Source organism: Cherax quadricarinatus, chromosome 71 (genome assembly GCF_038502225.1).
Source record: "Cherax quadricarinatus isolate ZL_2023a chromosome 71, ASM3850222v1, whole genome shotgun sequence".
Taxonomy (NCBI): Eukaryota; Metazoa; Arthropoda; class Malacostraca; order Decapoda; family Parastacidae; genus Cherax; species Cherax quadricarinatus.
In genome coordinates, this window is record NC_091362.1 from 10567051 (window position 1) to 10583896 (window position 16846).

At 37.7% G+C, this 16846-nt stretch overlaps 1 protein-coding gene across 3 annotated transcripts in view; it reads right to left on the bottom strand.

The window, feature by feature from the left end:
- The window catches only part of LOC128700291 (solute carrier organic anion transporter family member 74D), an 876841-nt gene that overhangs the window by 40220 nt on the left and 819775 nt on the right, over positions 1–16846 (bottom strand). For all 3 annotated transcript variants that reach the window (XM_053793362.2, XM_070100019.1, XM_053793363.2), the window contains one exon: positions 1298–1423. In XM_053793362.2, coding sequence (XP_053649337.1) covers positions 1298–1423 — 126 coding nt within the window. The remainder of the gene's footprint in view (positions 1–1297; positions 1424–16846) is intronic.

The window sequence follows — 16846 nt, forward strand, 5'->3', positions numbered from 1 at the left end:
ATAACCAACTCACAAATTGGAAATGATAGTTGAACAATGTTTTGGTCCATCATGAACCATTAATGCATGAACTTGGTTCATTACTACATTAAGCTGGTCCATCTTGAACCATCAATGTAACAAGTTGATCCATTATGAACCATTAGTGTAACAAGTTGGTCCATCCTGAGCCATTAGTGTATCTAGGTCCTAGACGGGCTGGAACGTGCCATTCTGTAGGAAGATGCAAAATGATGAACTGTGCACCATTGAATACAGCATTAAATTAGGTACTGGTAGTTACACAATAACTGGCAGGTCTCCAATCATTCTGAATACACTGCTAAAACAACTTAGCCACAGTGGTTCATAAGCATTCTAGCTACATTCTGCTAGTGAAGGACTCTTGATGCAAAGAATTTAAGCTACCCTCTCCTTCAGATCAAACATGATTACCTTTCAAAGCAAAAAAAGCTACAGGCTCCTTCAGTCAATGAACATTATAAATTGTATATCTTAAATGTTTCTCACAATTATATCACATAAATGTTAAACCTAAAACCCAATCTAACTTTATTATTTTTTAAATACACTACCTAACAGAATCACTACCTAACTGAATGCAACCATATGACCTGTCTTTGTAATACTCACTTGTGCTTTATAGTTATCTGTTTACATTAATGTTTTATCACTGATTTCATCATTGCTTAGTAGCAGCGCTGTATAGTCCTTGTGGCTTAGCGCTTCTTTTTGATTATAATAATAATAATAATAATCATTGCTTAGTTAATCTTAAGTTAATTTTAAGCCAGCCCGTAATGCTATGCATAGTATAAGTGGCTTTGGCATACTGCTCTTATCTGTATTTTTTTTGTACCTCTGTATGTGTGCACAAATTGGAAATAAATAAATAAATAAATGATTAGCTGAAGAAGCTTGTCAGTGGGAAAAACATCTCAATAAAGTTCCTCTCTGTAACTGTGTCTTTTTCACCACTTGTTGGCTGTGCACCATTAGTCTCCACTGATTCCTTCTTGTTCATTCAATACTGTATGACTCCTATAACTTCAAAACTACCCAATTAATATATTAAGAGCCTAGCAAAAACTGCCAATCTTCCTATAGAGTAGATAAAGGTGGTACCAACCTACGGAGTAGATGAAGGCAGTACCAACCTACGGAGTAGATGAAGGCAGTACCAACCTACGGAGTAGATGAAGGCAGTACCAACCTACGGAGTAGATGAAGGCAGTACCAACCTACGGAGTAGATGAAGGCAGTACCAACCTACGGAGTAGATGAAGGCAGTACCTACCTATTGAGTAGATGAAGGCAGTGAGAGCAATCCAGGCAGCAACAGTGCGAGCCGTCAGCTTGGCTCTCCTTATGAACACACCACTGGCAAAGATGCCTACACCCATGACCAGAATACCTCCAATACCTGCAAGCCAATAAAGCTAATGAAGTAGCAAATATATAAAATTTCATATATTAATAATTTGATATATGTAATATGAGATAGGAAATAAATGTAAAAGTTACAATATACGATGGAGGAGTAGCCATCCTGTTATCAGTGCATAATAGACAGAGGCTGATGAATTAATCTAAATTCAGAAATGAATTCTTTTGAATCACACCAGCCATCTTTCACAAAGCTAGGGTGACACAAAAAAAAATGAATTTATCATCATTCATTTATTCACTGTCTTGCCAGAAGTGAATATATATCACATTTTATAGAACACTCTGAACTGCAACATCCCCACCTATCCTTCAGAGTGCAGATACTGAGCTTCCCCGTCCCCAAGACTCAAGTCTGGCTAACCAGTTTCCCTGACTCCATGTTACCTTGCTCACACTGCAACAACACATCAAATCCTAAAAAATCCATTTTTCACTCCAGATTAATATAGTCACCCAAGCCTGCTGGATGCTCAATGCCCTACCCTTCACACCTTCCCTTCAACCTTTATTGGATGCCCATCATTCTCAAATCTATAAACTCTCTTGGTCTATTATTCTGATCCTCCAACCTTTCTAAATGACTAAACTACCTCAATAACTCCTCCAATTTTCCAATTCTCTGTGTAATAATCACATCACATTTCTCTCAAACATAATATCTCCAATACCTCCAGCCTCCTCCTCACTGCAATTGTATATACTGTACTAATAAACCAATCACCCCAAAATTATAACCCCACTTACTATCTGCATCTGTTTTAATTACAGCTGACCTGTTAGTTTTATCCCTTTCATCCTAGCTAATGCCTCCAGGAACCACTAAACCTAAAAGGGTTGCTTAGCAGAAAGGGGTAAATGGATTCATAGCAAGAAATCACCAGTGAGGTGATACAAGGACCAGTGCTTGCCCTGATATTTCTAATTTACTTACTGTAATGTAAATGACTTGCCAGAGGGAATAAAAAATATATACAATACATGTTTGTTGGTGATGCAAAGATATTATGCAGTATTAGTAATATATCTGACTATAAATCCCCTAAAAGAAGAGTGGCATATATTGAGCAAATGAAGTTGTAAATGACAGAATTTACTGTAATGTACTGTAGATACTTGCCATGTTATGATAGTATAAGAAAGCACTAATAAAGCACATTAATTATATACAGTATTGAGCGATAAAAGATTAAAAGCATTCCACAGAGAGAGGGATCTAGTCTTCAGATATATATAAATTGGAAATTTAAAAAAAAAAATTTACTATGTTATGCCAAATTTGGAAAATATAGTGGTGTAGAGTATACACCTAAAAATATGTGGATAAATTGATAAAGCCAAAAGACGAGCTCAAAAATGGCTCAAAAATCCAAGAAATATGACAATGCAGAAGGAGTAAGAACACAAAAAAATGCCCTCAGTGGCTAAAAGGAGGAAAATACAAGATACCATAACCATAAAAGGTCATAAAAGATACAAAAAATAAAAAAAAAAAAAAGAACATTTCTTGAACTATTAACGAGAACAAAAAAAAAAATTGCAGCACAGTGAAACTAAGAAAATGGAGGTTCCAAAGCATTCTGAAAAAAATTTCTTACAGTGGTATAACATGGAATGGGTCATGCAGAAGTACTACAACCACTGGAAATTAAAAAGGATTACACAACAGAATGAACACTGAGGATGAGGCCCCACATGCATAGCTCTGCTCCTGTAGTTACAAGTAAATAACCACAAACGGGTACTATACTGTACCACACTCCACTTCTTCAGTGCCCTCCCACCAAAAGAAATTATGTATATATTTTTCCCTTATTTTGGCTTTCAGGTTTTTCATTTCTCCCTTTGTTCTCATTTCACCTCTTTCAAACAGTTACTATCCACCTGAGAATTTTGAACGTTGTGACCATATCTTTTGTGTTCTTTCTTGCCTCCAGTGATACAAGGTTTAGCTACTGAAGCCTGCCTTCATCTTCAGGTACCTAATCTCAGGGACAGTAACACATTTCTGAACCTTCTCAAGCTTTCTTTTATATCTGAAGAAGTAAGGATTCCATGCTGATGCTGCATACTCCAATACTGTATTCATATAGGTATATAATACCTAGGAGTACTGTACTTGGCAAGCTTCCAGAGGGCTATTCATAGATTTCCCATTGCTGCATACGCTGGTAATATCTGTTTTTTTGTGGCCCTTTGACAACAGGTTAGGTGTTATGTCTATCCCTAGATCCTCCTCCCTTTCTAACAAAGGCAGTGACCTCCCATTTAGTTGATACTGTGCTGTACTACTGGTCTCCATTCTCTTCCTCTCATCCTCATTACCTTGCTCTAACAGGGTTGAACTCAAACAGCCATTTATTTGACCATTGTTGCAGCCTGTCCATGTCATCTTGCAGTTTTTTGCAATCCTTCTTCATCTGTATTCTTTGTATGAGCTTTGCATTATCTGCAAAAAGGGACATGTATAAATCGATCTACCCTGACAGGACAATGATATATATCAAGAACAGCATGGGATCATGAACTGATCCAATGTCTCCTCTCTTATAATGATTCTTTGCTTCCTGCCTGTCAGGTTCTCCTTCATCCAGTGAAGTACTTGACCCTCCCTCATATCCAAACATTAATCCCCATCTCGTAAATGAGTCACCTATGGGATACCAAGTCGAAGGCCTTTTAACAGTTTATGAAAATGCAGTCTTCCCACATTTCCCTTTCCTGTTTTTTATCATCCTCTCACAGAATTCAAACATGTTAGTGATGCATACGTACATACGTGTGTGTACGTGTGTGTACGTGTGTGTGTGTGTGTGTGTGTGTGTGTGTGTGTGTGTGTGTGTGTGTGTGTGTGTGTCTATGTCTATAGAGGCATTACACAAGTGTTTCACATATGTGCCTACTTGCTTTCACTTGGACTGAACTACAGCTCCTGGACCTTGCCTCTAGCTACAAATCAACCACTAAGTGTACCTCCTGAGGCTCATGGAATATACTGTATTATTAAAATCATAACTAAGTGCTAAACCCACAAGGGTCATACAGCGCTGAGGAATGTACTGTAGTATACTTACATTTGAACATGCATATGGAGTAAGCCTCCACTACCTTTTTGCCTAGGATATTCTACTTGCTTGTTACCAGCAACCTCATATTAAAGAAGAACTTTCTTACAACTTTGGCTCCTTTAGGCATTTAGCTTCCATCGGTATCCAGCATTCTGGTTCTACCCCTGTTAAAGAGTTTATGTTCACTTTTTAAATTGCTATGAGCATCTTTAACATTAGTATGTTCAACTCACAATCAAGAAGGACCTGGATTCAATTCCCAGCATGAGACATAAATGAACAGCTGCTCCTGTTCAAACAATAGTTAACATGCACTGAGGAGTTAGTTGATTGGTAAAAAGAAACTTTCAGAAAAGAAATCTTTTATTAATGTAATATTTCACCCACTGGGGTTTTATCAAGCACAATACTATACACGTAATACATAAAAACAGTGGCATACAGAGCATATAACGGAGGTGAGGTGCTGCCTGGTAAGATATGGGGCTGTCAGGTCAGGTGCCTTTATAGTTCAGGTCAAATTTTTCAGGGTAAAGGTGGTCAGAGCCATGTTCTGGGAATGTGTTTAATACACTGATCCAATTTTATCTGTGCAGTAGTTTTAGACAAAATGTACATCCCTCCCTCTGTTTTCTTCTGTGGTGCTTGAGGTGGATGGTGAAAGCCTCAAGGCACCTGCATTTAATCTTAGCTCTAAAGAACAAAAAGGCAAAATACCATGACTGGAGAAATACACAAATAACTAGCACATAGGAGAGAGAAGCTTATGATGAAGTTTCAATCTGCCTTGAACCATTTACAAGTCAGACCAAAATGTAGTCATAAGCTTCTCTCCTTTACCCCTTTATTAGGGCCAACCTTGATTTATCTAACTTTTGCACTACAAATGAACCCTTGCCATATATACTGATGATATGATTGTTTCAAGAAAGCAGGCCTTCGCTTTTTTCATGTCAATGGTAGGTCATTTTCACCCAAAATATCAGAGATTAGAATTCTAGCAAACAAGACTAGGGTGGCAGTTATATCCATCTCTGAATCCTGGTTAGATGACACAGTTACTGATGACAAAGTTAAAAGAGAAGGCTACAACATAGAGTGCTCAGATAAGAATAGACAAGGTGATGGGTATGTGCCTGTGTAAGAAATGACTTAGCCTACAACCCAAGACCCAATTTGAATGACAATGAACTGGAGATTCTATGGTTTGAGGCATTGCTGCATAAAACCAAACCCATCCTAGTAGGAACCAATTAATGCCCACCCACCCATCATCAGTTCTTGAAATGCATTTTGAGAGTCCTGTCCAGAATTGAGCACAATTGCAAGAAAGTGATACTGGAAGACTTCAATATCTGTTATCAACAGCAAAATAATGGGCTATGTAACAGGTATAAGCAAATACCGGGCTATGTAACAAGTATGAGCAAAACAAGCTATGTAACAGGTATAAGCAAATACTGGGCTATGTAACAAGTATGAGCAAAACAAGCTATGTAACAGGTATAAGCAAAATAACGGGCTGTGTAACAGATATAAGCAAATTCTGGGATTAAACAGTTACACTTAACTAATTAACCCTTTGACTGTCACAAGCCCCTTTCTGAAACTGTCATTCTGTTGGAAAAAACAAAAAAAAAAATACCCAATAAAGTGGTCAGAAATTGGCAATTTGGTCAATTTTATGCAAATTAAAAAAGATGCCAATTTCAAAATAGGGTCCAGAATAAACAATGCAGACATTCTTGGCACTAAAATAACATATCCTCTGTTCATTAGTCATGTCTCCAGGCCCCTCTTACATTACTCTTGCTTTCTATTTTGATATTTTATTCATACAAAAAATAGATTTACTGTATTGCAGACTACTGCATTATTGTAAAAATGGTATAAATAATATCAGTGTGCACTAGTGAAAGAATATTAGACTCCCCAGTTGACGTGTACTGGACGTGTGGTGTGATTTGTTTACTGTTGAACATTGGTAAAAATCAAACATTTCTGCTACTTTGAGCTCAATTTCAAGGTCGTTTTTGTCATGAAACTAATCAAAATCACCACTATTTCTGTAATATGTTTTCCATTCTATCAAATGAGACCATGGAAATGAGAATACGACCATAATTACTATACGAAAATACACCTCAAAGTCGGCGTTTTAATCCAAAAACAGTCTTTTTTTTTTTTCTGATTATGCACTGCGTAGGGAACAGTGTAGTAAAGAAAGCAAATGCCACGCTAACGTTCCTCTACAGAGAGGCACAGTGTCTACCTACTTAGGCTTGCAGGACCCTATGTCTTGCTCATATACAATGCCATTTAGAGTATTCTTGCTCTTCACAGTACTCTGCCTTAACAAAAAACTGAAAGATAGACTACAAATCATCCAGAGCAAAATGGTGAGATTCATCTTGGACCTGGGTCCAAGAAAGCATGTAGGCCAGAATGAATTACAACAATTGGACATGCTGAATGTTGAAGACAGAGTAAAACAGATGAGGTTAAATCTTTATAAAATTGCTCATAGTGTCCAAAATATCTTGCTGCCAAGTTTGTCAAGAATGGGAACCAAAACAATTATAATATTAGGGGAAGGGAACACAACTTTGCAGTACCCATTGTCAGTGGTCAGGCTTTAAACACATTTTATTGTACAGCAATAAAGGAATGGAACAGACTGCCTGCACATGTCAAAGCCTGCCACAGCATGAGCCAGTTCAAGAAGAGAGCCAAAAGGTACCTATTGAATGTAGCTACAGAAAGGGAGGAGAGTGATTTCTTGTATAGCTAACATACATGTATCTATTATTGTGATCTGATCCTCTCTTTAATGTTATTATAAATAAATCAGTTTACCTTATTCTGAGTATATCTCCTTTTATTGTTTAAATAAGTTATTACAAGAATCCCAATGGAAATAAGTCACTTTGACTTTTTTTTTTGGGGGTTATCCTAGGTAATCTACACATATGCTGCTAAGTATGATAATTTATGTAACTGTATTTGTGTGTACCTGTAGCTGAATAAACTTATTTACTTCCTTACATTACGGCATTAAAGGACATTCCCTCAATTACCTAAAATCTTATCTTAACAATAAACACTAGTATGTATACACAAATGGAATTAACTCCACTATCCAGCCTGTAGCTGTCAGAGTGCCCCAGGGTAGTGGTCCTAGGCAAACTCCTCTTTTTCATCTACATCAATGATCTCCCCAATGCATCTCAACTCCTTAAACCAGTTCTATTTGCAGATGACACTAATTATGTCTACTCCCACTCAAACCAAGCTAAACTTAGAAACACTGTAAGCAACAAGCTGCTAAAAATATATACTTGGATGATGACCAACAAACTTACTTTCAACATAGACAAAACATACTTCATGCTGTTTAGAAACAGCCTTAAATATTCAACTTAATATATTGATAAATGGTTCCCCTATTACAAGACTGAGGGTAAATTTCTAGGTCTTCTCCTCGACTGTAATCTTAAATTTCATTCCCACATCCAGCATATATCCAAGAAAATTTCCAAATCAATAGGCATCCTTTCCAAGATATGATACTATGTACCCTAAATGACACTCCTTACCCTATACCACTCCCTACCTCACTTATGGCATTTGTGCCTGGGGATCAACCACAGCCAACTAGTACCTTAAACCCTTAACAACCCAACAAAAAGCTGCTGTGCAGATAATTACCAGCTCCTGTGCTAGACAGCCCACCCTACCACTTTTCAAAAGCCTGAACTTACTAAATATACAAGACATACACTCATATTATTGTGCCTACTACATATACAGAACATTAAACGACAATATAAACCCTCAACTTAAACTTCTCCTTGATAGCTACATCAGAACACACAATCAAAATACAAGGCACAAGGCACTCTTCAACATCTCTCGTGTCAATCTCACACTATGCAAACATGCAATGCACATAAAAAGTCTGAAGATTTGGAATTCACTACCTGAACCGGTAAAGGATCCCCGACTACATATAAATTTAGGACTATGCTTAAAAATCATCTCATCTCTCAATACTAACCAAACCAACCAAAACAACTTTTAGTCAGTTTGAAGCAACTCTCCCAAATATTATATTATATGACCTCTAGTCTATTAAACATTTGCCAATCCATGAAATATTACTGTTTGAACCATTAATTGTAATACTGTTTTTATTATATGCAACTTCAAGATTATTATTCTTTACTTCTACCTTGACTACCTCATATTAGTACTAAGATTAAATAAAGATTGATTAAAAAGTTAACCACTCTTTATCTTTATCTTATTTGTGTAATCTTAGCTCCAGTTCATGATGTGTGTTACTGTGTATTACACGCATTACGTGTGCCATCCATTCTGCATGCTCATTTGTGTTCCTGAAGCCTAGGATCTAAATTCCTTGCTGTGTTGCATACATAAAGGTGATGACAACTACTCCAGAATTCTTGTTGGAGTGAGATGTTTTAGTGATTTTTTTTTTTTTTTTTTTGGTGAATGGTACAGTAGTGCTTATTTTGGCTTTCTGGGGGAGGTGATTTTGGATACTGCTGTAGATCCAGCAATAGGTATTTATAGTCACTTGAAGGATATGTCCTCTTTGGATTCTGAGAAAATACTAGATGTTTTGTCATTGCATGAGTGCACAATGTATAGATAAAATCAGAGTGGAGAAAGCTTTTTTCAATATTCAAGCTTTCTCTTTCTTATTGCAATTTTGTTTATGCAAATTTGCTTTTATGTGATGATCCTGTTTCTTCTAGTAAATCTCAATAGGCATATAAATTTGCTCTTCCATGATCACCCAAGCTTATCCTCACTTGATTTTTAACCATATCTCAGTAAATATCATTCTAAACTGGTTTATACTAACATATAAAATCATTTCAGTAGGCCTCATGTTCAGTTCTAGTCCTACTTTTCGCAGCTATTTCCACTCATACATAAATGATAATCATACCCAGACACTACAACATCAACTTCAGAGATGAACTCAAGCTGAGCCCTTGATTCAATTTACTGTGGATGAAAAGAACAATGACTTTATACTAATTTTAAGATGTCCTTTTAATGAAGAGTGGTGATCACTTCATATTTAAAATCTACAGAAAACCCACTAGCAAGGATGATCTTTTTTATTTCTTCTCACACAATGATCTCAAAAATAAAAGAGGGGTAATTATAGTTTTTTTTTTATGTACCCTTTAGAACTACAGTAGTGAATTCCTACTAGATGAACAAATATATAGTACTGTATATCGAAAAACTTTTCTCCACTCACAAGTATCATCAAATCCTGCAAAAACGAAGCCTCTAGTATTCTCTCCAAACCCAGCGAAGATATAACTACTGAGCAAAAATAAGTACTTTCTACTGAACCTATAATAGTGGTTATAACCACTTCTCCCTCCCTCCCTCCCTCCTCCAGAAAGTCAATGCAAACACTGCTACACTCTCCACTACAATAATCAAAGGAGTCACCACAAACTACTTCACCCAGGAAGAACAATGTAATTACAATGTGTAATTACAATTTTGATTTGTTAAGTACAAAGAAAGCCACAATCATGTATTGCAGGAGTCTACAGTATACCCTGCTGTGGTTGTGATCACTTTTATGTAAGCAAGACGGCAAGGTATAGACTTAACTCTCTCAGGGTCCGTGCCGTAGTTCTACAGCTTTGAGTTGAAGGTCCAAACCGTAGTTCTACGTCATGAGCTCAGCTTACTCTGATAAGCTGTAAGTGGTAAATTTGGGCCTAGATATGAGAGAATACATCTATGTGGTATGTGTGCACCTGCAGCACACAGTGCATGAGAGAAAAAAAAAGAGGCCATAATTTTCAATTAAAACAGCTACTTTGCAGTGTTTTTTCATATGTTTTTTATAGTTGTATTTGTGATTTCTTGGTCTCATTTGATAGAATTGAAAATATGTTACAGAAATAGAGATGATTTTAGTAGTGAAAATGGCTTGAAACTGGGCTCAAAGTAGCGGAAATGTTAAATTTTTGCCGATGTTCAAGAGTAAACAAATGACCTCACACGTCTAATACACACCAGCTGGTGGGGCCTAATATACATTCACAAATATGGTGATATTTTTTATACAATTATTATAATATTGCATAACAGTAAATCTTCTGTTTTTTGGTTTGAATAAAAATTCATTATGTGAATAAAAAATCAAAATGGAATTCATTTGTAAAGCCTGAAAACATAACTAGTGAACAGAGGAAATGTTAATTTAGTGCCAGAAATGCCTGCATTGTTTATTCTGGACCCTATTATGCAATTGGAATATTTTGAACTTTTCATTAAATTGGCCAAATTACCAATTTCCGATCACTTTATTTTCTAGTTGAAACATTTAACTTAGCGATTTCTTGTGCATAATCGATAGAATCAAAGTAATACTAGTGAAATAGCTAAGAATTTGGCCAACTAAAATAATGTAACTGGCCTAAAATGGGAGTCAAAGTCAGCAAAATTGCCAATACGTAAATATCGCTGACACATCAAATTTGCGAGAGGATAATTTCATCAATTTTCCATCAAATTTCGTACTTTTTGTTTTATTACCTTCAGAAAAAGATTCTCTACCATTTCATAAGAAAAAATAACAAAATTTTTTTCTGAAAATTCTTGGACCCTGGTGCACACTTTGAAATTTGGCCTCTGGACCCTGAAAGGGTTAAGGAACACAAATACACATGCAGAATAGATGAATATATGTGTAGTGCACTGCAGGTTAATCTACATATCATAAACTGGAAATAAACACATCTTATTTACAAAACATAACAAAACTTAGTGCAGATGCCTCAAGGCTGTCCCCATCCACCTCATCAACACTACAGAACAAAACACTGATAATCTTGCATTAACATTAAATACAAAATACCACAACATGGCCCTATGATCTCATCCCTTGCCAGCATCAAATGACCTCACCTGTGACAGCACCTGATTTGACCCAGTGGCACTTGGTCTCTCCCAGCAGCACAAAACCTGGCACTACAGTACCTCACTGTTTTCCTGTACTGCATGTGTTTGTTAATTATTATAATCAAAAGGAAGCACTAAACCTACTAGGGTCATACAGCAGTGCTTGTGCTTGTTAAATCCTCCAGTGAATGAAATATCACAATAATAAAAGGGTTCCTTCTGAAAGTTTTTTTTTACCACCATCTGTCAGTCCATAGCTATTCACTGACAGTTAGTTGACTCTTGTGGATCACATCCTGGTAAAAGACATTAAGAAATAAGCATCAATGCTTGGCTTTCTTAGGTTATCCTAGGTTGTTAATATTATTATTACTATACTCACTGGGAACCACCAAACATGTAGGAATCATACTGCTAGGTGAACAGGACCAGCAGGTGTAGGAGACTTGCTTAATGTCTCCACCTGGTCTAGGACTGAAAATGGGTCCTTAAGTTGTAAGCCAAAGAAAGTATTGCTAAACCAAGTACCATCCTCTGTTCAACATCTCAAATTGTATAGTAATAATAATATCTTTATTTCTACAGGTACATGTACAAGGTATACAGGCAATCAATTAACACCCAGGTACCCATTTTACTGATGAGTGAACATAGACAACCGGTGTAAGGAAACATGCCCAATGTTTCAACCCTCACTGGGAACTGAACCTGGACCCTCACCATGTGAAGCAAGAGCTTTTGCCACCAAGCCATGGGATGGTGGTGTGTCATCCACACCACTGTGAGTGTGTGTGTGTCATCCACACTGCTGAGTGTGTGTGTGTGTGTGTGTGTGTGTGTGTGTGTGTGTGTGTGTGTGTGTGTGTGTGTGTGTGTCATCCACACCACTGAGTGTTTACATGGAGTTTACCTGGAGAGAGTTCCGGGGGTCAATGCCCCCGCGGCCCAGTCTGTGTGTCATCCACACCACTGTGAATGTGTGTGTGTGTGTCATCCACACCACTGTGAGTGTGTGTGTGTCATCCACACTGCTGTGTGTGTGTGTCATCCACACTGCTGTGTGTGTGGGTCATCCACACTGCTGAGTGTGTGGGTCATCCACACTGCTGAGTGTGTGTGTCATCCACACTGCTGTGAGTGTGTGTCATCCACACCACTGTGTGTGTCATCCACACCACTGTGTGTGTCATCCACACTACCGTGAATGTGTATCAGTCACATTGCTGTGAATGTGAGTCATCCACTCTGCTGTGAATGTGTGTGTCATGCACACTGCTGTGAATGTGTACGAGTCATCCACACTGCTGTGAATGTGTATGAGTTATCCACACTGCTGTGAATGTAAAACAAAAGCCTGTAATTGTTTTACATGATGGTAGGATTGCTGGTGTTTTTTGTCTGTCTCATAAATATGCAAGATTACAGGTATGTCTTGCTACTTCTATTTACACTTAGCTCACACTACACATACATGTACACGTTTATTTATACACACTCATCTGAGTTTTCTTTGATTTTATCTTAATAGTTCTTGGTCTTATTACTTTTCCTTTTATATCCATGGGAAAGTGGAATAAGAATCTTTCCTCCGTAAGCCATGCGTGTTGTAAAAGTCAACTAAAATGCAGGGAACAATGGGCTAGTAACCCCTTTTCCTGTAAAGATTACTAAAAAGAATAAGAAGAAGAAAATTGTCAAAATGGGAAGTCTGAATGTGCGTGGATGTTGTGCAAATGATAAGAAAGAGATGATTGTGGATGTTATGAATGAGAAGAAGCTGGATGTCCTGGATTTAAGTGAAATAAAGCTGAAGGGGGTGGGAGAGTTTTGGTTGAGAGGAATAAATGGGATTAGGTCAGGGGTTTCAAATAGAGTTAGAGCTAAAGAAGGAGTAGCAATAATGTTGAAGGATAAGATATGGCAGGAAAAGAGGGACTATAAATGTATTAATTCAAGGATTATGTGGAATAAAATAAAGGTTGGATGTGAAAAGTGGGTTATAGTAAGCGTATATGCACCTGGAGAAGAGAGAAGTGTAGAGGAGAGAGAGAGATTTTGGGAAATGTTGAGTGAATGCATGGGGAGTTTTGAACCAAGTGTGAGAGTACTTGTGGTTGGGGATTTCAATGCTAAAGTGGGTAAAAATGTTGTGGAGGGAATAGTAGGTAAATTTGGGGTGCCAGGGGTAAATGTAAATGGGGAGCCTTTAATTGAGCTATGTGTAGAAAGAGATTTGGTAATAATACACATTTTATGAAAAATAGGATAAATAAATATACATGGTATGATGTAGCACGTAATGATAGTTTGTTAGATTATGTATTGGTGGATAAAAGATTAATGGATAGGCTCCAGGATGTACATGTTTATAGAGGGGCAACTGATATATCAGATCATTATTTAGTTGTAGCTACAGTTAGACTAAGAGGTATTTGGGACAAGAGGAAGGTGGCAACAACAAGTAGGAGGGAAGTGAAAGTGTATAAACTAAGGGAGGAGGAAGTTCGGGTGAGATATAAGCAACTATTGGCAGAAAGGTGGGCTAGTGCAAAGATGAGTAGTGGGGGGATTGAAGAGGGTTGGATGAGTTTTAAAAATGCAGTATTAGAATGTGGGGCAGAAGTTTGTGGTTATAGGAGGGTGGGGGCAGGAGGAAAGAGGAGTGATTGGTGGAATGAAGTAAAGGGTGTGATAAAAGAGAAAAAGTTACCTTATGAGAGGTTTTTACAAAGCAGAAGTGTCATAAGAAGAGCAGAGTATATGGAGAGTAAAAGAAAGGTAAAGAGAGTGGTGAGAGAGTGCAAAAGGAGAGCAGATGATAGAGTGGGAAAGGCACTGTCAAGAAATTTTAATGAAAATAAGAAAAAATTTTGGAGTGAGTTAAACAAGTTAAGAAAGTCTAGGGAACGTATGGATTTGTCAGTTAAAAACAGAGTAGGGGAGTTAGTAGATAGGGAGAGGGAGGTATTAGGTAGATGGCGAGAATATTTTGAGGAACTTTTAAATGTTGAGGAAGAAAGGGAGGCGGTAATTTCATGCACTGGCCAGGGAGGTATACCATCTTTTAGGAGTGAAGAAGAGCAGAATGTAAGTGTGGGGGAGGTACATGAGGCATTATGGAGAATGAAAGGGGGTAAAGCAGCTGGAACTGATGGGATCATGACAGAAATGTTAAAAGCAGGGGGGGGGATATAGTGTTGGAGTGGTTGGTACTTTTGTTTAATAAATGCTTGAAAGAGAGGAAGGTACCTAGGGATTGGCGGAGAGCATGTATAGTCCCTTTATATAAAGGAAAGGGGGACAAACGAGATTATAAAAATTATAGAGGAATAAGTTTATTGAGTTCTAGGTAGTAGGTTGGTAGACAGCAACCGCCCAGGGAGGTACTACCGTCCTGCCAAGCGAGTGTAATTGTGAGGCATTTTAGTCGCCTCTTACAATACGCATGGAGGAAGAATTCTGTTCCACTTCCCCATGGAGATAAGAGGAAATAAACAAGAACAAGAACTAGAAAGAAAATAGAAGAAAACCCAGAGAGGTATGTATATATACACTTGTACATGTATGTGTAGCGTGACCTAAGTGTAAGTAGAAGTAGCAAGACGTACCTGAAATCTTGCATGTCCATGAGACAGAAAAAAGGACACCAGAAATTCTACCATCATGTAAAACAATTACAGGCTTTCGTTTTACACTCACTTGGCAGGACGGTAGTACCTCCCTGGGCGGTTGCTGTCTACCAACCTACTACCTAGAAAAGAAGAAATATATATATATATATATTATAGGTAATAGGTTGGTAGACAGCAACCGCCCAGGGAGGTACTACCGTCCTGCCAAGTGAGTGTAAAACTGAAGCCTGTAATTGTTTTACATGATGGTAGAATTTCTGGTGTCCTTTTTTCTGTCTCATGGACATGCAAGATTTCAGGTACGTCTTGCTACTTCTACTTACAATTAGATCACACTACACATACATGTACAAGCATATATATATATACACCCCTTTGGGTTTTCTTCTACTTTCTTTCTAGTTTTTGTTCTTGTTTATTTCCTCTTACCTCCATGGGGAAGTGGAACAGAATTCTTCCTCCGTAAGCCATGCATGTTGTAAGAGGCGACTAAAATGCCAGGAGCAAGGTGCTAGTAATCCCTTCTCCTGTATATATTACTAAATGTGAAAAGAGAAACTTTTGTTTTTCCTTTTGGGCCACACCGCCTCGGTGGGATACGGCCGGTGTGTTGAAAGAAAGAATATGTATATATATGTATATATGTATATACATACATAAATATATATATATATATATATATATATATATATATATATATATATATATATATATATATATATATATATATATATATATATATATATATATATATATATACATGTATATATATATATATTATCTGCTCTCTTTTTGCACTCTCTCACCACTCTCTTCACCTTTCTTTTACTCTCCATATACTCTGCAAAAGCAGTGATACTGTGTGAGTGTGGTGAAAGTGTTGAATGATGATGAAAGTATTTTCTTTTTGGGGATTTTTTTTTCTTTTTTGGGTCACCCTGCCTCGGTGGGAAACGGCCGACTTGTTAACACTTTCACCACACTTGCACATTATCACTGTTTTTGCAGAGGTGCTCAGAATACAACAGTCTAGAAGCATACACATATAAATATACACAACATATCCCTCCAAACTGCCAATATCCCAAACCCCTCCTTTAAAGTGCAGGCATTGTACTTCCCATTTCCAGGACTCAAGTCCGACTATATGAAAATAACCGGTTTCCCTGAATCCCTTCACTAAATATTACCCTGCTCACACTCAAACAGATCGTCAGGTCCCAAGTACCATTCGTCACCTTTCACTCCTATCCAACACGCTCACGCACGCACGCTTGCTGGAAGTCCAAGCCCCTTGCCCACAAAACCTCCTTTACCCCCTCTCTCCAACCCTTTCGAGGACGACCCCTACCCCGCCTTCCTTCCCCTATAGATTTATATGCTTTCCATGTCATTCTACTTTGATCCATTCTCTCTAAATGACCAAACCACCTCAACAACCCCTCTTCTGCCCTCTGACTAATACTTTTATTAACTCCACACCTTTTCCTAATTTCCACACTCCGAATTTTCTGCATAATATTTACACCACACATTGCCCTTAGACAGGACATCTCCACTGCCTCCAACCGTCTCCTCGCTGCTGCATTTACCACCAAAGCTTCACACCCATATAAGAGTGTTGGTACTACTATACTTTCATACATTCCCTTCTTTGCCTCCATAGATAACGTTTTTTGACTCCACATATACCTCTACGCACCACTCACCTTTTTTCCCTCATCAATTTTATGA